The sequence below is a fragment of the Leptosomus discolor genome, chromosome 5 (genome assembly GCF_034619465.1).
Source record: "Leptosomus discolor isolate bLepDis1 chromosome 5, bLepDis1.hap2, whole genome shotgun sequence".
In the NCBI taxonomy this organism is placed as follows: Eukaryota; Metazoa; Chordata; class Aves; order Leptosomiformes; family Leptosomidae; genus Leptosomus; species Leptosomus discolor.
This window is the reverse complement of record NC_141395.1, coordinates 7,962,161-7,989,583: the sequence shown is the minus strand read 5'-3', so window position 1 is coordinate 7,989,583 and position 27,423 is coordinate 7,962,161. Positions and strand designations below refer to the sequence as shown.

Here is a 27,423-nt window from a genome sequence, read left to right as displayed (position 1 = left end):
TACCTCTAAAGAAGCCTCTATTTCTACATAAGCTCCTCATTTCCAACATTGTCTTAACCAAACCTTTTCACATGAATGATTCATTGCATAATTACCGATTAATTATCAGATGAAATAGATCAGACACCTCAAAGGCACTTCCTTTGATAGTCTTGATGTTTTAATAGCAATGCTTCCTACCAGGCTGACGTGACGTGCGAAAGCTGATGGTGTACAACTCCACAGTGGTAGCATCTTCAGGTTCTAACACAAACATAGCTTTAATCTATTCATTTATACAGCACACAGCTTGTTAAAATAGCTTGGTGTTTTGAGTTGGTATAAATTTAACTCATAGTGTAACTTTTAAAATTACAATTTCCCCCAGTAGCTTGCTTCAAAGCAGAGCTGTAATTTTATAAGATTCCTTTTGAACCCTTGCACTAATAAAATAAATATTTCATTGGAAATAATTTTGCTGTTTTTTCCTCTTTTCAAAAATCAATGCACATTTAGGACTACTATTCAGTGAACTCAATTATATTTATTATTGGAAGTACCCATGACGACTATTACCACCCTCTGCTTTCTTTCTGATAATTATAGTGTTGTTACACATGGAAAATCAACACATGCCCAAATCACAGTGCAGGTCAGATGCTGACTATACATAAATATTTGTTAGTAATTCCTTAATATGCTTCTCAGCTACCCAACAAGCTTTTCATCTTTGATTCTGATGAAATGTGCTTCAACTAGCATTTTGCGTTTCCCAAAGATATTTGTTGCAAACACACGCCTCACAAACGGTTATTAAACAATCTTTTCATTAACGCTCACAGGCTTCCTACTGAAACTCTGAATGCTTACTGAGCACTGACTCCAACTTCAGAACTTCATACACTTCAAAATCTGACTTCATAAATTTCAAAAACTTCCTGTTAACACAGGGCACACCATGACAAACAGAATGTTAAACTTCACTGTTTTGAAATCCTGAGTTGTCAATCCCCAGCATGTGATGGGTTAGAAAGAACCTGATGGAAGACCAGTGTGCTGGCCTGAGTCCTTTGGAATTAATAAACATAAACATGATTTTGAAAATTTTACAGATAAACTTCCCTCAAAACGAAGAAGGTATGGAAAAAAGTTGCAATATTTCTGTAACAACTCATCGTAAACAGTTTAAGAAAAACATCATGTAATGCAAAACTATCCAGTGGGAGAACATTCAAAGAGGCCATCTGAGATACTGAGAGTCAAAGTTAGGCCTCTGAAATCAGTATTCAAATGATTCTTCTTCAGTGTAACCTTCCCAGTGGCACAGAATAGTAAATATGCTTCGATTCACAGGCATTTAGTTGCTAGTGATAAATAATAAACCAAAACCATAAAATACTGCAACATAGTACAGATTCAGGATCTGAATCTGTAGCTTTGAGACATAATCAAGACAACAGCAGAGCTAGGCCCACAGAAACCACAGAAACAAAGAGGACCTGGTTAAAATGCCCTTGAAACCACATGGCAAGGTTATCAATGGTAACCTTATTTAAAGCCAGGTAACAGTCTAAGAACAGGTACCTACCCTGAAGTCAATAATCACTGTATATATACTCTACACAGCAGACTTTCACCTAGGAATGATAAAAATGTGGTAAGAAGTACAGTGTTCAGTGATTACAGTGGTTTAAAATGTGCTGGTTAAGCACTTGAACAAAGCATAGCTTGAGAATCAAAACAAATGGGCACTTGAAAAAAAAAAACCACCAAAAAAACAAGGATAGGGAGAAAAGGGAGGCAAGTGGAAGAGAAAGGCAATACGCAGTTCTTTTAAGTTCTGTAACTTCTAAAATAGTAGCTTTAAATTATTAAGCATGTAATTTAATTCTAATGGAATTTTTATTCTAGAGGCTATTTATTCAGAAGAGAAAGATTTTCCCTTATTTTTTGGAAGGTTTATACCCACAGAAAAAAATTTTTAAAAAAAATAAAAAATCAATAAAAGAATAATGATCAGTGGGGAAAAATTATCCATTGATTTGTATCCCAACAACCCACCACATTCAGCAGACCTGACTCTGAATTTGTTACATCTTTAAGAACAGTGTTTCCACATTCTCTCCAGCTGGGAGAAAAGAGCAGAAGCATGCTATTTTTTTACTCCTCCAGAGGTTGCAGTACAGGCAAACACAATTCCCGTCTGTCTTTGGACTGTCAACCTCTCACTAAATAGCATTTAGGGTAACATTCTTTTCCAGAATAAGATTGCTTCTCCTTCTTCAACCTTTCATTTTGAATTTTAAACCTCAATTACAAAACAATTGGTTTCTCAAGTTCTTCTGGAAAATCTAATTTAATTTTTTAAGATGACAAGTTATTCAGTTGCTAGAGACTGAAAACTATTCAAACAAATGTCAACTGCTTTGAAGTTCACTACATACAAGGCTGACCTAACTCCAGCTAAAGGCAATTAACCACATGAAATACGTCAGCAAAACAGACTTGTATCATGAAATATCAGAAAGACCACACTATTACTCATACGGTGAGCACAGAAGACAGGAGGTTGCTTAATATTCTTAATCTGTTAGATACATCATCTATCTTTCCATTTAAAAAAATGCTAAGAAACTTTTCTGATTTGAAAAAGGGTTTCATCTCATAGATAAAGAGTGGAAATGCATAAAGAATTCACATCTCTAGGTCCTGCTGCTTTCAAATCACCCCTTAAAGCCAAATTCTGCCTTACTATAACCCAAACAAATCAGCGGAGAAAGAAAAGAAATTGTCGATTAATTTTGGACTTCCAAACTTGACAGTTGTTCAAAGCAGCTACTCCTGCTATTTTTACTAATCTCAGAATTCAACATGCGCTATGTGCAGCGTTATGAATCACTGTATAATTTTCTAAACCAGCTCAGATTTAATCATCATTTCACAAAACAGAAAAGTAACATGACGTTCTGGATCTTTCACCGATATCTGTGGAAGTGGGCATGGCACTAGAGGCAGACACCATGTATGAGCTTTTAAGTGTGATTCAGGATCACAGCCTACATGAAATAAAATACAGAGTACAGTAGCCTCTGCCAAAGTGAATGAAAAATTGAGACGATTAATAACTGTCAGCGACCAAACTTTGCCATCTTTCCATCTGCCAAGTAGACAGAAGTTTGTCTCTGTATGGAGTAAGGAGGAAATCAGGATTGCCACACCCCTGTATTCCTGTTAGCCACTGAAAACAGCATCCGGCAGTGTTTTTAGGCTTAGATTTTCAAACAGCCCATGTAAACAGATCTGGGGAGCGTAAAGGATACGTCCAGTATACCCCTAAATACTCGTGTACTAGTAAATGCTATAACCAAAGCATTGCAATTTCCTTCATGTGCGTATTTAAATTCATATAAAGATATTGTACTCCGAAGTAACTATTTTCATATGGGAAATAGAATAAATAATACTAACATAAAAATGCCTATATCGTGTCAGATTTTCTACTACCACAAAACAATAACTAAAGCTTTGAAAGTTATTAAAAAATACTGAAGACAAACAGAGCTCATGTTTGTTAATCAGAATAATACGATTAGTTTCCTAAAAAGAAGTTAAATTCCAGAATGGCATACTTTTTCCAGGATGAATACACCTTTGAAAACATTAACCTTAAATTTAATTTTTCAGGGAAAGTTTTGTACCACGCACAGGGCACACATAGCAAAACAGACCACCTGCTTCATTCTCAGCACGGCCCCCCAGAACAAGCAGTCCTCAGAGAAAGCTAACATGTCAGAGATGTCACCTGAACAGTAACTGCAGTCTGGGTTGGGCTAGTCTCTTCTTCCAGCATTTTACTTGCACCGATCCACACCACCTTATGGTATTTTATCGCCGATATGCCTGAATGGCTGTAGTGTTGGGGGCAGGAGCAAAGACAAAATGAGCTGTACAGCAACGTAGCCTTCTCCCTTGGCCTGTGATCTGAAGCCCTTTCCTTACTGGGCAGTGCTAATTGGGTTTAGTAAGTTAATCTTTCTGAAACAGAAATAAAATGTTATTATTTCCATCTACTACTGCAAAAAGGCAACAGAGGGTATAAAACCTTGGCCTAGAAAGCAAGCATGCCAGCGCACGACACAGAATTGAAACATGATGCTTCTTGCTATAGGTAAGAAAGTCAGTCTTACTATGTACAAAAAATAAAAGGGTATGCTTTTATTACTCTCTATGTAAAAAAAATTTAAAACTGAAGAGCTACGTTTTCAACAGTGGCTACTCTGTCTTCTCTGGTTCTCAATGAGCACCGTTATATCTTAAAGATTATAAGCCTTTCAAAAGGGACCTAAAATTGCACTTAAAAATCCTAGAACCTAAAGTCAAAAGGCATTTTTCTCATCAATTTCTGATCAGCCCCCACTACCTCATAGGCAGCGTTCCACTCTGTATCATTAGCACGTCCTCGAAAAAATTATATAAATTTAATTTTTAAGACATTCCATAAAATCACAGCCCATTATAAACCACAGGAATTCACTCCAATTTTGGAGTCTGAATTTGTTTTTTTTCACTTTTTTAAAACCCTTTTTTCCAGAGACTATGACACAATAGAATTGCTCCTACTAACGTACGATCCTTCTTTGCTCTAAACTTTCGTCCTTCCAGAGAGCAAAAAGAGCGATGTTTTTTCTACGTAGCCATTAGATTTCTCCTAAAATAAGAACAGGAATAGATGAGGCAACAGAGACATAAAGCACTGTTAAATATAACTGTGGGACACAAAGGGTTAGGTTTTATTCTTCCACTGTGAGTTGAACACCACCACTGAATCTGAACACAGCAAGATTAACAAATTATTCATGAACAGAAAATTATATTCAAGTTATAGATTTCATCATAGCAACCAAAGGCTGAAAACATTCCAAAAGGCCTTACAAGCCAAGTGGAATGTTTTTAATGGGGAAAAACAAATACTGCTTAGAATTCTTAATACTGTTGGCAAATGACATTCCGGACCTGTTGAAGAAAGGAAAAATCCTACAAAAGCTCCACTGAGGGCAGGGTTCTCATCCCCACTTCAAATTTTACAGTGTTATACCTATGGGTGACATGGGAGCACGAAGTTTTGATCCCATCCCACCCAACCTCAGTAGAGGGACTGAAGATGATCTAAAAAGACAATATTAGAATTCTGAACTATCTTAATTTCTTTTTTTAACAGATTGAGCCAAGAGAAAGGAATTCAACAAAACCATATGCACTACCTTAAAGCCTCCTTCAAAGACCTAAGTACCTTCTGTTTTTCTGTGATTTCTGTAACTGTCCTAGCACTGCCATTTTTACCTAAAACTGTTAGAATTCTATACTAGCACTTACACTATCTATACCAACACTTAGAAAAAGACACTCTTTCCCGAAAATCTCAAAGCTTAACACCATGATCTTACTAAGACTTGTGAATACAATGCAAACAATCTCAATGAAAACAAAACAAACAATTACATCAGTCATTTAAGGTTCTAATTTCTGTTTAATTTCTAATTCTTCATCCTAAATTAGAATGACTAGAACTGAGTACTGAGTACTGCCCTCAAAATCCAAGTGCAACATGGTGACACAAAAATTAAGCAACCTACCAGAACGGAAAGTGAATTCAGATTTTCTAGAACCTATCATTTGCCTAAGCTAAAACAATTAACTTACATGAAGAAAAAAATCCAGACTTTACAACATAACAAACGAAGCACAGATAGTAAACAAATACACTCCGTCCTGCCAGCTCCATTCTAGGGACAGTATCTAAAGACAAAGGGACAGAGGAGACATTTGAGGACAGTTTACAGATAACTTCTTAAACCACAGTAGCAAGATTTACAGAGCTTGATTGCTTCAGCGAAAATCCCACCTCTACAGCATGAGCAAGTGCTCACTGGAAGTACCTTCATAACGGGAACGTCTGTCTTTGAAGTAGACTGATTCTTAGATTCATTAGTCTGCTGTTTCCAAACAGCTCCAGTGCTGCAGGCATAGTGCTTGGTTTACCCTGCATGCTTATTGGTTTCATTTTATTTTGTGGCATCTATGCAAGAGTGATCTGGAAAACATAACCTAACTAGCTCTTTTATATAATTTTATTCTTTGCGTTTCATGCACTTTTTTGCAGTCAAATCTTCCCAGCTACTGATCTCACCTTACATCAAAGGATTTCTATTGATAGCAGTGAAGATAATGAATACAAAGTATCTCCTAAACAGAATCCCTTTATCAACATCTTCTGCTGACCCAAGAGGTTGACTTTTCTTATCTTATTTTTTTCAGTATCACAAGACACGTACCATAGCACATGAATGTAAAAATTAACTCTGATTAAAGTTATGTGAGTGAAATCAAGGCAGATACATTACTGTGAGTAGGAGAGCTATGTATCATCATCAATGGGATACATTTTATTAATTTCCCTGCATCTTACCTAACCTCCTAGTGAGATCATTGTATACACATGCAAAAAATCAGAACGTAGAAAACAGATTGTAAATGTTTAGGTCTAAAAGGTGTTCTTGCACCATGTAGTAACTAATACTTTTTGCAGTTCCAGCTCACTGCAAATGTGAAGCCCAGGCTAGCAGGAAAGGAAAAGCACACCATTTGCATTCATTCCTAATTGGACTCCAGAGACGGACACATTCAAACTGAGGATCAAATCTCCTGCTTTTCAGAACAGTGCTGTATAACTGTGAAACTGCCTGTAACCCACAGGTAGCAATATCACTGCTTAAACTACAGTTAACTGTGAAATGCATCACTTGGATGATAGTTAAATAGATTCATTACAAGTAAAGGTCAGGTCCTCATGTGTCCTCTACTTTTGATGAATAACCTATTTATACTTGCATGAGAAATTCTGGTGGGGAAAAAAACCAACAAAACTAAGATATAGCTGAACACCATGAGCATCAGCAAACACAATTCTTTACCTTCACAAGTGCCTTTTCTCCAAAGATTTCTGAGTATTTCAAAAACTGACAGTCTGGGACACTCTTCTTCTGAGTTAAATCAGTTTTGTATCATTATCTGCCACGAGCAACCTTGCCCACTGTGCCAAGCAGCAAGGGAACTGACTGTAGTGCACAAGAGCACAAGCCTGGTTTTATAACCCTTGTCCCTTAGCTGCCTCAAGTCTCTTGAGAGCTTACTTCATCTGAAACAGAATGTATTTTTAGAAACACTGCATCCACGCAATGTAATTCCTTATCACACAGTACTTAGCAAGATACCACATAGTTTGTGCTCTTCCTTTAAATAACACTATCTGCACACTTAGGTTTATACGTTCACGTTAGATTTCCAAACCAATTTATTAGTCCTGCAGCTTCTTTGCAACCCAGTTGTGCAATTTGTTTTCCCATGTGCCCTCTATTACGTAGGACAGGATGACTGAATATCACCTCCTTGTTTATAAAGTAGTGTGCTGCCAAGTTTGGTGGGTTTTACCCTGGATGATCCACTTAAGAGTGCGTTTCTATAGATGTTTAGCATTGACATCACAGGATTTCATCCCTCCTTTCCAACTGGAAACACGTCTGCTTTCTTGAATTATGTGAAAGTCATGGAAATCCTGAGGTCCACCTACATTTTTAAGACTGTCATTAAAAGAAAGGCTGAGTGTGCTGACCTCTATACAATACCACAGTAAAACCAGGAATACCCAAGGGGAAAGCAAAAATCAAAAAACTCCCATCTTTAAAAGTACTCAAGTCATCTGCCCATATAATGATCAGACAAGCCTTTGGCTTTTCCTCATTCCAGGGACACCGAGCATTGCCAGTGTGCACGAGAACAGTGAAGACACTGGGACTGAAAGCAGCTCTGTAAATAAAGTCTGTTTCAAAGACTTGACAACCACAACTTGTGACACACAAGACTCAAAACCTTCTCAGGACTGACCTGTAGACCCAGCAGATTCACTGCTAGCACGTAATCTTCCCTAATTCCCATCTACATCCTCAAATGCTGACTATGCCACACGAGGTTGCAATAGCTGTAAAGTTTGGGCAAGACAACAATTCTTTTGTAGCTCTTCCTCAAATCATCTACCTGAAGTTCCTCTCCATGCCAGGCATTGAAATGACAAGCGTAACAGGCTCAAAAAAACCCACATCATCACAGACACATGTAGCTTGTACCCTCAATAAACTATGTGCATTTGGTCATGAAAAATGGATGTCATCCAGTGATAAGCACTGTCTGTCTTAATTTTTAAATGAACTTAACACAGTATTCAGGGTGCTTTTTTTATTTTGTTTTAAATCAATACCATATTTGGCAAACCTTTTTTCACATACTACAGAATTTTGCATATTATTTTGGCTTGCTTGTCGTAAGAGCAAAATTTAGCAAGGTTTTTTTCTGCTCAGCAAACTGCATTGCAGCACAAAGCCTATGCAGAAAATGCATATAGTACATAGCAACAGCAACAAATCACTAAATTCCAGTGTGCCTAACAGTTGCTACAAAAGAGCATTTATTTCACAGTGAACTCTAGGCATACCACGAGGAGATATAAAGTGAAATTTTATATGCAGGAGGTTGTTTATTATGATTCTAAGACAATGTGGTAAGACTGTCTTCTCCATTCTAAAATACGTGGACACAAACTTTCAGCCACCATCAGGCACACCATTCTGGTTCACAGTAGCAATGTTCACGTTGGTAGACTTCCTTAGCCTTCATAAATGGATTCTTGCTTAGTTTTTCAGCTACAAGGATTAGGAGGACATCCTCCAACACCGTAACAATCTTCAGGGACATACACTTTTTGCTACTCTGACCCATTAGGCTACCATTTCACTTCCCTGTGTCATGCCCCAAAAGATATTCACAGCTCAGTTACAAATTGTCAGCAGATTCTTACAGAGTAGTAAATGCAGTGATCAATCTGTCTATATATTCTGCGAAAGTTGTAACTTACCTAGCTTTAGAAGGCCACACCTGAGCCAGCCAAACCCCAAATGCCTGTTCAACTCCTGGCAAAAAAATGAAGAAGAAAAGAATATAGGAAAAAAACATTTGGTAACCTCATGAAATCCAACTGCGTTTTTGATGCAGCTTTAAAACCTTACTTTTGAACTGTGGAGTGCTGAGCTTTGTCACAAAAACCTCCTATTCTCAAAACCTCAGTAAAAGTACATGCAACAAACCTAGCACAGCCCTGCAAAAAATAACATCAGACTTGTGCTGACATGAAAAGTTACTCTGAACATCAGGTCAAACGTACAGCTAAAAAAATAGGTTCTTTCTTGTAAGTCAAGGCCTCACTAATATGTTCCTGACAACTGTCAATGGTTAAAACCAACTTACTTGCTGCTCAAAGAGACTAAGATTTTTTTATACTGCCAACCTCCATAAGGATCTCTTCCTTGATCTCAAAAACTTCATGCATTTAGAATTCAAGACAGGTTATTTCCTAGCGTTCTCCTCTCCTTTTATTTCTCAATGCTACTCATTTTACAGCAGTTTTACACTGTAAAAAGTTCTTTCCAAAATCTATCTGACCAATGAAAATGGTTACTCAAAGAAAAGAAGAGACACAGGTTTCCCAGCACTGAAAAACAGTTGTTAACAGTATTTACCTTTATTGACAATCTACCAAAGGGAGAAACGAAAAGTAAAAAGAGAAGAAAAAGGTCCATGTCCCCACGTACTTAGCTTCATGAATCTAGAGAGGCACTGCACAATGTGAAGCTATTCCACCAACAGCCACTGCCATATACAACTGCACAATCCTGTCCCCTTAATTGTCTACCAAGGCCTTTATTCTGTTCCAGTTCAGCAACAAGTGGGCTAACAACTTCACCAAAATACAAACAAGAATACCACCACGTTCCTTAAAACCCACCAACCCAAAACACATCACTCAAGTGTAAAATTACTACTGCCCAGGCAACAAGAAGTCAAATAAATCTAAACACATTCACAAGTGTTACAGCGTTAAAAATTCTGTAACTTTGAAATAGTTTTCACAAGGCAAACCACAACAAATGATGGAAATTATCCCACAAATCAGGCGGTCTAGTGCTGAGACTTAGCAGCCTGCAATACCTGCCTAGAACTGTACATACAAAATTCAGAGGATGTTGTCACTATGGAAGACACAGGACACATAAACATGTCAACTACTATATAGCAAAACACTCCAATTTTTGGCAGAAAATTCAGTTGCTTTTTGATGTATCAAAACCTGATGTGTGCAGATGGAGAACAAGCTTATGGCAGTAAAATCATTTTCCCAAGGCTACAAAGAAAGCTTGGGCTATATCCAGGATTAGACTAGTCCCTGGAGTAAATTCTTGGCCCAGTCTCTGTAAACCTAGCAGGATCTGAGTTAGCATTAATTCACCTTTTTTCCTCGGCATTTAAAAATGCTTGTGAAAGTTTAAACAGGCTGCCTTAAGCAAATATTATTTCACAAAAAGGAGAGACAAAACAAGAGTTATTGTCAAAAAAACCAAGAAAACGCCAAAAGGAGATACACTACACGAGGTGTTTCCAGACACTTCATGTAAGTTCATCCTATCATTTGCCATAAGCTTTAGGGCCAGATGTTTACCTGTTTCAAATTGAAATAAACTCATGGAAGTCAACAAATGCATGTACTCCAGATGAAGATCTGTCCTTATAAATTACTTTAAGTATATTTAGGAGATGTCAAGACTAAAGATTCCATAATCCATTAAACATTACTTGCAACATTAGTCCCTTAAATTCAAGTCTTGTTTTCATCCACCAGATGCCTCTCAGCAGGGAAATGTACACAGACAACCCAATGAGTATCTCTTAGTGGGAGACTAGCAGGAAATCTCCCTTTGAGCAGGGTGTGCTCCAGTGTTCACCAGGATTCAAAATAACAAAATCGGATCATTTTGCTGCCCACATCTCAATATGAGATGTTCAAGGGGTTGTTTTTTTTTTGGTTTGGTTTGGTTTTGCCTTTCTTTTTTTTCCTTTTTTAAACACATGCACAAGCATTAACTGCGGGTTTCCCCACAATCAGAGCTCACATGGTAAAAGGTACATAACTATGAATCTTACTCCCTTAACTAACGATCTGTACAAATTAATCTGCTGACCTGTTTTTTCGTGGCTGGAGAGAATTGTTAAACAATCTCTCCTTTTCTTGTTGCAGTTAATTACACACAGAAATATCATGTCATGATAAATGAAAAGGAGACAGAGTTTATTACTACTTTCTAATGTGCCACAAAGATGAGCAAACGAATTAGCTCTTTCGGGCACGATTAGTTCCACATAGTTAGACATTATAGCCTGATATATGTTAGCTGCAGCAGCAAGTCTGAGAACAACCACGTCTATCAAGGCGGGAGGTTGACAATAACCCTCCAGGCATACATAGAGCCCTCGTTCGTTCTCTTACAAAACAACAAGCTACGACACATACAAACTGATCAATATAAAGCAATGCTAGTAAGGGCTGTCTTACTTTTTCTTGTGCTGTTTAGCAGTTTTCTGGTAACTCCTTAGCCATGTAGTTAGGAAGTGACCCACCACCACCGCAATCACTAGCAGTTTTGTCACTAGCTTCCACAACGCTAGCCAGGTCTGACGTTGGTTACTTGGCTCTGCCCTATGCTTTCCATGGAACTGTTAGACACATTTTTCTGGGATTAACTGAATTCACACTAAATGTGAATTTAACTGTTCCAAACATCACAAATCTGTTATTCAGTATCTGAAGCCATATGTTGCTTTGAAAGAGCATTCTTATCATGGAGGGCTCACAAATCATTCTTTCAGTCAAGGTAAAATAAGTTATGTTGTCTCCACAAAATACTATTTCTAAGGAACTTCTTTCTAAGTTGGGCTTCAGCACTTCAGGTATACCTTAACCTGTCTCTCAGTTGTCTAGCGGCCCTACCAGAAAGGGAATGCATGGAGCTACTTTTATTTTCCCCAGCTACACATCCTAGCTGACACTGCAGGCTGCATTTCCATTCTATTAAATCCCCCACTGAACAATAATAAATCTTTCCTCTAGAATTTGAGATTTTTCTTTTCAGAGCCTGGGTAAATCCTGTCAGTGTTTGGCCATTGAAATGTTTCATTAAAAAATGTGATCTAAGGACAATGCACTTAGAGGTATATTTTCTTCACCTTGACATATTGAAAAGATACATTACACTTAACAGTTCCTTGACGCATAATCTTTAATAGCAGAAGATAAATAGTCTTCATATCTGGTGAGAAATCTTCATTTAGGATTCAGCTGAGGATTCTATTCTGCAGCAGATCTTACTTATGTTCTCAGCATCACACCTAGCATGAAAATGGCCCAGAGATGCCTCCAGAAAGGCAGAGTTTCTGGTGCAAGTACCACTTATTCTGCAGCAGTTCTTGGAAGGCAGATGCCTCTTGTCTAGCTATTTTTATGGTATTTGTCAGACTATCCCCCTTCCTCTGCAGTTTTTCTGTCTAGCAAAAATACCAGCTGGTTATTTCTGGTCACTGTCCTTTGACTAAGCACTGACTAATTGCTGCTTCTAACCGAAGCTAAGCTTATCTGTCCCTTTCTCTGCACATGCAGAGAAAAAAGAACAGTAATGGGTCACACACAAAAGTCAGAAGAGATACTTAGTGCTCTTCATGGGTTTTCTGGAGAAGACTTGTTTGCAGATGCAGGTTAGCATCTATTAAAAGTTATCTTGCCTTCCCCAGTCTCCAGACTTTTGGTTTTAGTCTTTACCAAAGACTTATGCTAATCCTTATTTGAATGAAACTAATTTGACCAGGTTGTACCACCTTTTTAATATGCTGTATCAAAGTTTTACAGTCTCTCAACCTGAAAGACTTGACCAACTGACACTACAGTTGCTTGACAGGCTATTAAAATCTATGAATGCAAAATACAGATCAGAACAAGTGTAGACCCTTATCATTCAAGTACCATCCCCTCAATGAAAAAAAAAAAAAAAAAAAAATCAAAACCACTAAACAACCCAACCACACTGTATTTTAACCTATTTTTATTTTAGACTAATATTTGTGTATTATTTTCAGTAAGGCACAGTAACAGACTGATCAAACCACATACGCGCATCATGTTACGATGCGCCAGAAATGCACACCAAGCACACCAAGTAAACACCAAGCACCATCAACCTCCACAGTAAAGCAAAAGTTATAAATACTATCAAAAAATTTAAGTTAGGTCCAAGTTTACACTTGTTGTCTAAGTTAAAACACATGAATAATTTAAAATTTCTGGCAGAAGTAAAGAAAACCTAAGGAAAAGAAAATTGTGGTCTGATTTTCATCACTTTCACTGCTGCCCGAGAAGTTTGTTTTAATTCCGTAGTGCTTTACAATTTCACAAACTTGGAACAATGAAGTGATGATGTACAACAAATATTAAACGTCCATTTTCTCTCATTAATCTTGTTTTTCAGCTCCAAATACAAAGAATTACAAGTTCATCTTTACCAATAAGCAAAGAAGTGCATTTTTAAATTGGGAGAGCAGGGAAAATATCTCATGATCTATGAAAATCAAATTCTACTACTATATCAGGCATGCATAATGAAATCTGTTAACATATTCATGCCTTTGCACAAGAGGTAAGCCTGCAGCAGACGAGGTACTACTTTGTGGAACTGATACTACAGCGACTGTTTGAAAATACATTTCACTTTTAAGACTGCAGTGATGTTCATTCAAAGGAGAGATGTACAACCACTTAGCTACGTGACATATCAAATAAAGCAAGAGCAGCAACCGGGATTTGTACTAGAGGATCATTTAAATTCGACTTTATACAGAAAAAGTCCAGCAGTTTCTTACGGACAACAGTTATTAATAACAATCACACACAATAAACCTAATATTCCTTCATTTTCTAACTATTTTTGTTTACTTTTAGCCAAGATACACCTTTCATCCACTACAGACTGTAGGGCACATCATTCCCACACCATCCAGTTATCACCGAGCGGTGTGCCTAAACCTCTCCTCATTAAGTGTTCAGTTCTTCTTTTCCCACGTGCAAAATTCACCCTCTACCTACATCTATCTCCAATGGCACAGTACAACTCTCTCAGGGACATGAGTAGCCTCCATGACGCCAGCCCAATTACTTAGCACTGCCTAGTTAATTACCTTACTTATCTGTATACTTCCCTTGCTACACAACTGTATTCTCACAGTTGGAACCTCTGAATCATCAAACCCAAAGTTGCCTTTAATGGAATCCTGGTAGAGATCTGATGGCAAAACTGAATACCAAATTTTGAGTGTCTAAAAAAATCCTGCTATAAAATAAATAGAATATATATTAGAATATCTATATGATATATATTTTACATGGTATAAATTACACTATATAATACAGATGTTAATTCATTTAAAGGACATTACTGTTCTTATTGGACTAGATATGGCACAGTCTTATCTCAGACTTTTTCACAAAAAAAACCCACAATCTCAGAAAGGAAAAATAAAACAACAGAGGAAAGAATTATGATTATGGTCTTCACACTAAATGGCCTAGACTTAACATACCTGCATATTCCTCATTCTTCATGAAATGATGTTATAGTTCTAGATTTCCCTCAATATCAGTATCCTGTTTTAATTTCAAAATTCTTTGGGGTGATCTTCTCACATGAGAAAGGAATCAGTACCGGACACATTCACAAGGAATGATTAAATTGCAATTTTCTAATGCAAAAATACAACAGGCTCATATGATTTAAAGGTTACCATTTAAACACAAACTCAGTTGTTTTAATAAACTTCCACCACACCAAAAATTTTTTAAATTGTTTACTGTTCAAATACGTAGACAGAGATCATTATATAGCCTGTTCTAGATTTCACAGACTTCTGTCATCATCTTGCCTGCCAACTAAGGAAAAGATTTCATGATGTGTGAAGCATTGCAGATTTTAGACCTATACTTCTGTTCAACAGCTATCAGTCTTGAACTTGACATCCATATGCTATTTTCTCCTCCTAGGAAAGTCACTTAGTTTCATATGCCTAAAAAAAGAAAGGCCCTTACTGGCCTCTCATTTCATTTTCAGTGAATGAAAATTGCATTTTGCTGTTCCTAAGTACAAACTGACCTTACAAAAGGCTATCTTTTGCCAATGCTGCACAGACAATGCATTTTTTTTGTCCTTTATCTCTTATGTACAACCCGTTTAGGGCCAAACTCTGGTTTTGACTGTAGTGGTGCAGCTATAACGAGGACGATAGGGTTGCACAAGTGTCATCAATATCAGAACTCTACCTTGGGAATTTAAGTTCTATATTTCATTAACAGTTCTGTGAGACTACAGCCTTGAAGCATCTGTCTCTTTGTAACCAATATAATTAAATGCCCTGAGAAATATGCAAAATGACGGATCTGCATACCATCACACAGCAGTTCTGTTCTGTATTTAGCCATTACTTGGTTTTAAGGGTCTGGATGTTGTGACTTGGAATGGAACTTTCAAATAAATGTAATGTTCTCTATTGGAAAAAAAAAAAAAAAAAAAGAAAAGGCAAAACCTCTCAGGTCTTTAGATTGAGAAATGCAATTCTGTATAGCTCCTGCAATAGAAAACACAAAGACCAAGACTTTTCATCTGGACAGTAATCCTGGAGAATTCTGTTTAGGTACCCAGCTGAGACACTCTAAACCAGGCCTGAGTTCTGAATGGCCATCATTTGTCTGAAATTCAATGACCTTTAAAGGATGTTCAATTGGGTATCCAAACTAAAGAGCTTCTGAACCATGACCCTTCACCTATATTCTTTAGCAGCAGTAGTAGTATTATTATTCACAGCTGCGCCCAGGGTATACTAGGGAAACATAAGGGAAAGCCCACATACATTTAATTTTTCAAGCAAGAACAGGAATGGGTCACTGGGGAAATGATATATTCATCAATAAATTAATATAGTCATTCTCCAACTCAGTTACCCGAATAGTTTGCCTGAGATGAGGAGTGACAGATTACATCAATACGTCCACATCCAAGCATCCAGAGGACACCTTCAATTGCTCAATGTTTGTCCCATATCGCTCCATTTGCAGTGCACCAGAGTAGCTAATACGGGAGAAGAATCAACAGTTATGTCCTACAGCTAACCAAAATGAGATTTTATGGCTCAACTCAGTCATTCCATTGCAGAAAGTGGACCTGGATCCATACTTTCTAAGGCTTGTTGGCATTTGAATCTGTCTGTTACAGTCTGAACTGGGATGAAGCTTTAATCTAAAAGCAAACTCTACCCTGAAATTCCTAAGCGTATGGACCATGCATTTCAAAAAACACCTCTCTAATCCCAGTATGTGGAAGCTAACTTTAACCATTTTTCAGTAATTTATTTTGAAACACAGATGATTTTGTACACAAAATCAGAACGGTGGTTTCTTTGACTTTACTTGTAGTATCTTATTCGTGGGCCAATAGCTAATCCTATAAAACACTCTCACTTATGGAATTCTATCTACCAAGTTTCCATCTGAGATACTATACAGATTAATAGTATTAGAGCACCATTTAGGTTGGAAAAGACCTTCAAGATCATCAAGTCCAACTGTTAACCCAGCACTGTCAAGTCCACCACTAAACCATGTCCCCAAGCACCACATCTACATGTCTTTTCAACACCTCCAGGGATGCGGACTCAACCCATTCCCTGGGCAGCCTGTTCCAGTGCTTGACAACCCTTTCCGTGAAGAAATTTTTTCCCAATATCCAATCTAAACCTCCCCTGGCGCAACTTGAGGCCATTTCCTCTCATCCTATCGCTTGTTACTGGGGAGAAGAGTCCGACCCCCATCTCACTAAAACCTCCTTTCAGGTAGTTGCAAAGAGTGATACAGTCTCCCCTCAGCCTCCTCTTCTCCAGACTAAACAACCCCAGTTCCCTCAGCCACTCCTCACAAGACCTGTTCTGCAGACCCTCCACCAGCTTCGTTGCCCTTCTCTGGACACACTCCAGCAACTCAGTATCTTTCTTGTAGTGAAGAAAATTCAACTTCTCAAAATAACAGTGCATATTTACTACACCAAACTAAACACTTAGCAGGATAAGACCTCAAATCATGGACTTATTGGATGCACTCAGGTTTTCAGTTATTTCCATAAAACTAAACCCCTAAATATGTCTGTGGTGATCTAAAAGGAGTGATCTCTAAAGCAACCATGAGGAGCGATTTCACAACCTGCCTGCTATTTCCCCAGCATTTTGCAAATAGCCCAGCGTGATCCATTCTTCCCATGATGCATTAGCATGCAGAGCCTATTCAGGCGTGCTCTGACCACACTGGGACAGGCTGTCTGCAAGTTCCATCTCGACGGCTGCCTCATGAAAGCCCTTAACAAAGCTTACATTTACAAAGGCATACATGCTAAATCTTTACTCAGTCTCTGACTACAAAGAGAGCTTTTAGTGCAGAATTTGGCCTATACATTGTTTTGATATATTGATATGACTACTCCATTCACTTTGAAACAAGTTTAGCTAATCAAATCAGAAAGATGAATGAACAGGCTACTTTCTGTGAATCACAAGTCTACACTGAAGAAGAAATACCAGATAGAATGAAAGTCTGTTTTCTGCTTTGACGATATTATCAGAGATTAGCTGCTTGAACAGAAATTAAACTACAACAGCAAAAGCTATATTTGTATATTTTTCAAAATTGTGTTTTAGTAACATAAATGTCAAGAAATTAAGACTAATGAGTTTCAAATCACCAAAGTTCCATTCTACCTGTAATAGTCCCTCATTCTCTATTATGATTCTGAAACTAGGCTTAGTATGAACCTACAGTGCTGCAGCTACAGAAAGAAGTTATAGTTGTTATTATAAAATTATTTACACCGCAGCCTTATACTACACATACATGTATTGCCAAAAAAAAAAAAAAGTTCATATTATGTTATCATTCTTTTCTTATATTATTGTAAACCAGAAACAATTATATTAATTATTATTCCAGTACTTACTTGGGGTGCTGAGGAGTAAATTAATGTTCATTTTAGTAATTTTTATCATGCCCAGGCTCAGCTTATGACTATATATTTATAAAAATGTAAATCCAGTCTTGATGAGAATTCTACAAGCAATGCATATTTCAGGCAGCATCAAAACGCAAAGTGAAATGAACTTATTCATCAGGCATTGCTCAGTATCTGACCATAAAAGTATTGCACAAAACCACAAATGTCAGAATACACATAACTGATTCTAAGACAGCCTAACTTTCAGCCACTAAAGTTGATACCATAGGGCTCCACTGACCTCAGGGATCTTACAAATATAAGTCTATAAAGATTTTACTGATGCTTTGTGCGACTACATGCTGGAGAGCACCACCCTCAACAGCACTCAAAGCCAATGAGACCACGATGATTACCACACAGTGCAGGAGCTGTATTTAGAGATAGCAGCTGAAACATCCATGTGGTCTTTTACTAGTACAGCATTTCTGTAGTAAAACTAAGTATATTAAGTACCCAACAGTAAGAGATCTGATCTTACAGCTAAAGGAAAAAGGCAATTTTATGGTCTGTGTAAGTCCTACTTCTCAATATTAGTGAATGAAATATGACAATTTCATTTTCTCTTAAGCAGCCATTCTGCTCCATATCCAGCCTAGCCTAGTTTAGATTCCCAGACCTAGAGACCAAACACATTTTGACACGTGTCAGCATTTCATCTTCTGTGTTCCAGTATTTCAGGCCACAAAACAGCCCATCCCAGAGAGAATACATACCACATACCTGTTATGTAGCAAATATATGACATGTATATAGGTATATCATAATTTGAATTTATACACCTCTATAATACTACTACAAATAACCTGTGAACTATTAAGTATAACACACAGAGTTCAGATTAATGGATGTCATGCCTCACGTGCCACAGATCATTACCTAATAAGGAAACTATGTATTGATAAAGCTCTTTCAAAATTACCAAGTGAAAGAAGATCAGAGTTCAGCTGGGGCATCATCATAATCCCACCAAAAGAAAGCATTTCATACCAGTCAAGACAAACCATTCCAACTTACTCCAATGCTGGAAAAATATAGCATTGGAAGCAACTAGACTAGTCTTGAAAGGAAGGATGGTGAGCAAGCTGCAGCACTCAAGGGAGAGGGCAAACCATAAGAAAGGAAAAGAAGTCTAGTTACAACACTTGGTTGGAAAAGGAGTCTCCTGAATCACTTCCCCACTCTCCACACAGACCATGCACACAGGTATTGCTCCCCTTAGTATTTTTCTTACCTTCCACATCCTCCGTTTCTTCAACTACAGTTATCAAGTAATGTCAGTTCCCTGGCCTAGTATCTTTACTATCCCATGCGCTGCTGCAAAAGCAGCACCATAAGATACATTTGCAAGCGAGTATTTTGAAGCCTTTGAGAGGATAAACCAGAAATTTACAGGAAGAATTTACACAGGAATCAGAAAGAGTAGTGAGAATACAGTCAGCATAGCCCGACAATTAGCACAGCAGGTTTCCATTTTTCACTGAAATGGAACATCAGGGCTGTATTGCTAACACTTTACCATTACAGACAAGAGGTAAAATGGAAACAGGATGCTTTAAATAGCAGGTGTTTGCAAAGAACTGGCAGTGTCAGAAACCCCAAAGTGACAACTAGTCATTTATATCAAACAGGCAGCAAACTCTGGTCACCTGGCATGTCTCCCAACTCGTGGATTGGCTAGCAGAACCTGCTAAAAGGACAGCACAGAGGAAGAGAGAAGCCAAAGTGAGATGATAAACTAAGCAGAACTGCTGAAATTACATGGGGGAGCAAAGGGATTCCAGAAGAATCACTATATTTTCCTCAAAGATTTAGAAGTTTTAACACTAAGCATATCAAAAGCCCTGGCAATGCTTTTGTGGCATGTAATTTAACTGTGAACTGTCTATTAAGAGTCTGCCTATAGGGATTTAATATGTATTTGTGTGCTGCATCCTCTTTTATTCTTCATAAATTTAGCCTCTTCAAACCATGAGGAAAGATACATTCCAAAAACATGTAACTAATCAACGACTAACAGCTGATTTCAGTCTTTCAGTGCCTATCCACTCCAGCTGAGTATGCAGTCACAGTATAGCCAGGCAGGGACTACCTTCTTTGCTGTTTATTTTGGTAGGGCTTCTAAACACTACCAGAATGCCACAAATAAGGAAAACTGAAAATAAAAGCTTCCAGATAGCCTAACTAATCTTATAAAATGTTTTAAAAGATGCTTTTAAAAGAAATGGAGTGGTTTAGTTATCCATGTTATGTTTATGTCTTGCAACTCTGACAAACAAAGATGTAAAATAGGATTAAGCCATTTCTCAATATTCCCTAAAATTGTGTTGTTAATGGGTAACAAAATTATTTTGTAACACAGTATTTACTTTGTTACTTACTACTTCAGTAGCAAAGACAGACTATTCTATTTTCATGATGCAGAACAAAATGGAAACTCGGATACTTGTTAACATTCACATTCTTTACAGTGTTAGATTCTGCTTTTAAGTGTTCCTTCTCTTTTCTCTTCTTTTTGAATCAAGTTCTTGTACCTGTGTTTCTATAGAAATCGCTCTGAGTAACGTATGTTGAGTTTTCAGAGATCATTTGGTCAGATTCTAATAATCTCTCCTGGGAGCTGACACCAACTTCCAGCAGCCGGTCGTACACTGCAGATTAGAATAATAAAACACATGCTGCCGTGGCTTCCCAAAAAAAAAAAGAAAAATAACGCAAGTCTGTCTTTATCAAGCTGAAGAATGATGTTCGAGACATCTTAGATGTCTTCTAGACAGAGCTTTCCTTTTGTTTATATAAACATGTAAATCCAGTCACTTATGCTTCTTCCTTCTTTTAAACAGAGAATGTGCCATTGCAAGGATTTTGTTCCAGATTCCGTTTCTTTTTTTTTTATTCTTACAGTAACGCAGTGTTACTTATTTGGCCAAGACAGAAAACTGGTATTTTACAAATCTGCATTGAACTAAAATATATCTTTATTCACACAATGTAGCATTTTTTCCTGTTTTGAAATAAAAGAAATATATTTAATTTCTTCTGTATAAATGTGCTTTGGTTTGGGTTTGGGTTTTTTTTTCAAATTCTTTTTGTAAAGGTAAACTAGAGAAATGTCTTGAAACTTAAAGAAAAACAGTGGCTTAAAAAGAAACTGGTACTTCTCCTCCAGATTAGTGTTGTGTTAGGATATCTGTCAGTGTAATACAGATAAATTATATATTTCTCCCTTACAACTCACTATTCTTTATTATAGTGTTCCCACCACAAATCCCAGAAGGATTAAGGCTTGTCATATTTGACCTCTTTGGTTAAAGGCAATTCACTGCATAATGATTTTTACACTATTCTGTAAAATGAACAGTTTCACATGCACAAATGCTAGCAGGAATCAACATCTCCTGTTTCTTTCTCCGACCTTCAACAACCCTATCCTCTGCAGAAAAAAACCAACAGTTTTACTAATTTATAAGCACCATGCAGACACAGGCAGTCTAGAGAGAAACCTCTTTAGCAGTTGTGAAGAAAAAACATGAGAAAGATTCCACAAAGAGAGATATTCAGAGAGCCAAAAAGATAATAGAAAGGAAGCGGTGTGAAGATTTAAAATATTCCCAATACTCACTGAAAGCAGCCACTGCAAGAGCCAGTGTGACAATAATGGAGACCCAGGAAACCCACAATGCCTTCTTTCTGTAGCTTTGAGCTTCATGAGGTTTTAGCCTTGTACTGCTTTCTAGTAAACCTGATAAGCAATAAGCAAAGAGGGTGTGAACAATACATTGTTCCTTTTAAAAACACAGCTGTGTTAGTTCAGACCTAGATCACATATTTGCATACTACATTACGTATAGAATCAATACAGAATCAAATCCTGCTCACATTATTAAGGTGAAGTGAATAAAGCCACCAGAAACATATGAGTAAGCAAGGAGAGCGCACACAAGTTGATTTCACATAGAAAGACCCACACATCAGTCATTTAAAAAGAGCACTGCAACTGTAGGGCAGGAACAGAAATCACATCACTTATGTTTTCCACTTGTACATCTACACAAGAAAGGGCTCGGTCCTATACTCACATGAAAAATTGTTTCAGAACTTCAGGATCCTAAACGTAATTAACATAGGAGAAAAACTGGTGCTCACCAGTCTCTGAGAAATAACCTACCGATGCACAGGAATATACTGCACATATTGAGCGTAGAAGGAGGAGGAGGCAGACTTTAGAATCAAAGCTAACAGCAGTTGAAAAAACCTCTTGAAGGATAATGTCCTTCATGTGAGATAAGAATACATTCCCATCTAGAACTAACTGAAGAACCAATTCTTTCCTTATTGCAATCAGCATGGAAGTCTTTGAACACAAGGGAATGGGATTGCTTTCTCTCTTTTTTGGTGCTTTCAATCTATGGAAGTCTTTCATCCACTCAAATTACAGAGAAGAATTCAAGTTAAAAATAAAGAAAATAACAACATTTTGGGGGTTTTATTCTCTCAGTCTGAGTCTTAAGCCACTTCTAAAATGCATTCAGAATTTAACATCTTTGCCTTCTGTATATCCCATCCAGGTTCTTTTGTGCTCAATATATTCATCTAATTTGAAACATACATACTTTTTCACCAGCAAGTTCCAGCTCAAATCTGCTTCACTGGAGAGAATGCCTGATAGCTTTTAACTTTCTTAATTAATTACTTCAGAAAATGTGGGTGGTTCCTCTTAGATGATGATCACTTTTCAGAGGGACTTGCCTGCACAGAATGCATTGAACTGGGGCACTGGTTTAACAGCACAACCTTTCAGTAGCTTGTCTAATGTCTTAGACAAAGGGCTGAGAACAGGGGCCCTGGCAGACTCAGCAGCAGATTTAACAGCTGAAGCTGTTGCTGTCCTCACCTTCCCCAGTTTTCTCTCTGATGGCTATTGCCACTTGCAAAGGCAGGGACACCTGATCTGGTTATCAGTGTACTCCTGAATCACACTGTGTTTAACCAAGTTTATTAACATTAACAGATATTAATGTCAACTGGCTGTAATAAACTGGCTGAAAACTGCAATGCTTTTGGAATCAATTCAGAAGCGAATCAGACATCTCTGCCTCAGGGGCAGCAATGTGTCAGCAGAGGGGCAGGCATCCAGGGGTGGTAACAATTCAAGCCACCAGATTTTATTCTGCCACTCGAAGTCTGTCAAAATTACTGGTTCTAATCCCAGCGTAATTGGTGGGATTCATGCTGCCTTGGAAAAATTCTTTTTGCTTTTTTCACCTCAATTACAATAAAGCAGAGAGAGTTTCTTTATGGTAGTTCAGAAAGCCATTGTGAGAATTTCATGCTTGTTCTGTGTTTTTACAAAATTTAAAATATTACCTCACTTTCGTACTACACACTCTCCTCTTTATGAATGGAAAAGAATTTGCAAACTCGCGTGCAGGAGGAATTACTAGGCCCTATATCGAAATGATGTCTGTTTCTTATTATGTGCTTTCTTTGTCTGTTTAATACATGAAAACTACCAGATGACAACTCTGAAAGATTTGAGTCTCTCACTGATAGTCCTGCACAGCTATTTCTCACATAGACCGCTTTCATTTGTGTGAAGAAATATTTTAATTTTTTTCCCAATGTTCAGCCTATCTTCTGCCACTACATATAATGATACACAATTTAATTCCTGTCTGATATGAGGTAATTTAACAATACATCTGAAATACAACCAGAGAGAAAACACATCTTCTCATGTTTTCTGTGTTTGTCCCTCCTGCACCCTCCTCAAATTAAAGATTTTAAATGATGGTTCAAATATTGTTGGAATGAAAGCAAAGTAGGTTTTCTTAGCCAATTTTGATTCTCAATATTTCAAACCTCAAATAAACACAGATCAGAATGACAGACATCCTCACCTGTATCTTTCTTTAAAGACATCCTATAATTCATGGCTACAGTTCACTAGCACCTGCGAAGTCCAACATACACGGTTGATACTTAGGAATCAAATAATATTCTAATTAAATTGAGAAATTAATAATAAGCCCCACAGCTAGTGCAGCGCTGCTGATTACTATTCACATGTCAAGCACGTGTCCAGTATGACAGAAACTGCAATCCTTATAAAACTGAAGCACTTCTGCCGTGTGTGTGTGTCTCTCTCTCTCTCCCTCTCTCTCTCTCAAAATGGCTGGCGTATTCTGACAGAGATGTGATTCCTTCCTTCCCAAAATAATTCAAATAAATTTTCTGTATTTACAATTTTCACCCCTGAGAACGATCATATTATTCTTACGAGGGTCCTAGGGGATGGCATACAAAAATACAAACTCATTCACATGACTGCCAAGACCATGGTGTGAAAATCATTTAGAAGCAACAACAGCTCACCAATTTACACGCAACAACACAATTCACAAGGTAAACCTCCATATTTTTTCCGCTGACCATAACAAAACAAGTCTTAAGCATCCACAGGAGGCTGAAAGATAATCTTTCAGTATGACCTGCATTGCTACAAAAACAAAAAGCTAGTATCTATTGATAAAATTCCTCCACCCTGAAATTAACACAGAGTAATTTTATTACTATTAATTGATTTAACACATAGATAACCTTGAAGTAAACAAAAGATGACAAGCTGGTTAAATCTACTGGATTTTTACTTTATCTTTCAGTACCTTCATATATTAACAGATTTTCTTCCATAAAAAAATCAGAAGGAGAAAAAACCTGCCTAACAGTTGCAGAACACAAGCTTGGCATATTTGTGAAGTGATTCTAGGATATTCTTTGCCATATGCTGACTTACCAGAAGTACTTTTCTATTTGGCTAAGGGATCATTTTAAAATGTCAAGTTAGAATTTGTGGAAGAGATAAGGCTAATAGAAAAATTGTTCACCTAAGATGTTAATTCAAGGACCCCATCCACAAAATTATCACTGATTTTGGATCTGGCTTTTAAAGAGCAGATATCTTGTTCGAAAATTTAGGATTAGTTTTTATTTTTAGCAAACATGGAAGTATCATCTCTATAACTGGATCTGCTATGATTCATTGGAAAGGATCATAAGAAAAAGTACAATCTAAAAGGACAGACTGTAACAATTTCAACAGGGACAACCTGAAAAAGCATACCAGATTTTCCTCTGCAATGACTGGGAACTATCCTGGTAGATGGAATCAGTGACTACAGGAAAGGCTGAAAGCAAGCTACTGCAAGGGCCATAGAAAGAGCATGAAGGCAGAGAAGGAAATAAAATTAGTAGCTTTGGTCTCACCTCCTTCTTACAAAGAAATAAGGTTAGGTACAACAGACACTCCCCCTCTATCACACCAGGCACAAATTAAAAATTTCTGTAATCAAACTTCCATGTTTGAACCATAATCAAAATTCCTGATTCCCATTATTTAAAATGGAACTGAAGCCTCCAATTGCCCTCAGTCACAACGTGTGTCCTCTGCCACAGGCGGTGACAGTGAGGGTAGCCCTGGAAAAAGGGCTGTCCTCAGCCCCGACAGGACAGAAATCGGACAGGGAAGATGGTGACTGCTCTTCCCCCTTACTTCTCTACTTCATGTCTAGCATTTGTGAGCAGGCATGGGCATTTGGAAAGCTGGGGAAGGAACGGGAGATACAGAGGTTACATGTAGGATGGGATGAAGACCAAGAACACAAAAGGGACTGCAGGATGCTGAAAGCAAAAAGAGAAAGGAAGAAAAGGCAACAGAGAGGCTAAGGAAAGCCTATACTTGAAATCAAAAACGGAGACAAATTGCGTAGAAAAGGAGCCTGGAGGCGTTGTGGAGGATAGGGCAAGAGGGGTGGTTAAAATGGCAGCTGCCTTTATGGGCAGCAGGTAAGCGAGTGCCTCACACACCGTTAACAGATGTCCAGAACAGGCGTGCTTCACATTAAACACTAGCACGGTTTGGAAGCAGGCAGCTTTCCATCCCTGGTCAGATACGTAGGCGAATAATAAAAAACGGGTTATGTGGAAGCGCATGATATGGTAGGGGAAGGGAGACAAGGAGTAAGGTAAGCGCCTTGACTTCGCCACCCAGCCGGGGCTGTAGCGGACCACCACAGAAATGCCCCGTTGTGCCCCTGCTCGGAAGGCGGCTGCCACAAGCCCCGCCGGCAGGTAACCTTAGCGGCCTCCCTCTCCTCCGAGGCGAGAAAACCCCCGGCGCTGCCTGGCACTGCCTGCCCCTCCCGGGAGCCCCCTGGGCCCCGCCGCCACCTGAGCCCCTCGGCCCCGGCTCTCCCCCTCGCCCGTGGAGCGGGAGAGGCGCCATGTGCCGCCGCCCGCCGGCACCCGCTCCCCCGCCAGGCAGGCAAGTTTTCGGGCGAGGTGGGAACAGCCGCGAATAGAGTTTATAAAAATACGTTAAAGCTGTCGCGGGGTGCTCGCACGAGAACTAAAAAGGGGAAAAGCTCTGAGGGCGGCGCGGGCGGGAGGGGGTGTTAAGCGAGTGCCAGCGGCGGGCTGAGGGGAGGCGGCCGGGGGCGCTGAGGCGGGTGCAGGGGCAGAGCGGGAGTAGGGCCCGCAGGCCCTCACACCGCGGGCGGCCGGGGCTGCGGCGAGGCGCAGGGTCAGGAGGGAAGAGCAGGGGGGTCCGGAGGAAACCGGGTCGCTGAGAAGCACGGCGGGAAGCTGCGAGCAGAGCGCGGCTGGTGGGGGCAGTTGAGAGGGCAGGAGCCGGTGTGGGGCTGCCAGGGCTGAAGAAGAGGGGGCGGGAAGGGCTGCTGTGGCAGGATGAGGAGGAGAGCGTGGGGTCCAGGAGGGCGAGGCGTGAGGGTGCTGCAGGGAGGGTGTAGGAGAAGCTGTCGGGAGTGGGTGTTAGGCGTCTCGGGACGGAAGGGAGGTGATGGGGCATGCCACAGAGAAGGGCAGCGTGCAGGAAGGCGGGTGCGGGGTGAGGGACGGGCGGGTGCTCACCTCTGTCCTCCAGCCCTTCGCTGAACTGCCCGCTCTCCCCGATCCGCAGCTGCTCCTGCTGCTGCTCCCGGGGGGGCACCGGCGGGCTCGCCCCGGGGGGCTGTACGATGGCGGGGTCCGGAGTGGTGTCCAGGGGAGCGGCGGACGGCTCCATTTCTTGCGGGGCGGCGGGAAGCGGCTAGCGACTGTGGCAGGGAAGCGAGGAGCGAGCGGAGCATCCAGCCCGGGTGCGAGCCCGGGGAGAGGAGGAGACTCCGGCTCAGAGCATCAGGGAGATGGGGACAGGCAGCAAACAAACTCCTCCGGCTGCTCCCCGCCAGCCGCTCCCCGCGGCCGCCTCATCACTAACCTCGCCGGCGGCGGAAAGGGGGGGGGGGGGGGGGGGGGGGCAGGTGGGAGAGCGGTGCCGCCTCCCCGCGCTGCCCTTCCCCTCCCCGCCCCGGGGAGC

General features: G+C 39.4%; 1 protein-coding gene across 2 annotated transcripts in view; it reads right to left on the bottom strand.

The window, feature by feature from the left end:
• The window catches only part of TMEM163 (transmembrane protein 163), a 101,419-nt gene extending 74,290 nt beyond the window's left edge, over positions 1-27,129 (bottom strand). For both annotated transcript variants that reach the window (XM_086465896.1, XM_086465897.1), the window contains exons 1-2: positions 26,976-27,129; positions 21,670-21,789 (exon numbers count right to left, since the gene is read on the bottom strand). In XM_086465896.1, coding sequence (XP_086322022.1) covers positions 21,670-21,789; positions 26,976-27,129 — 274 coding nt within the window. The remainder of the gene's footprint in view (positions 1-21,669; positions 21,790-26,975) is intronic.
• Positions 27,130-27,423: the final 294 nt, after the last annotated feature.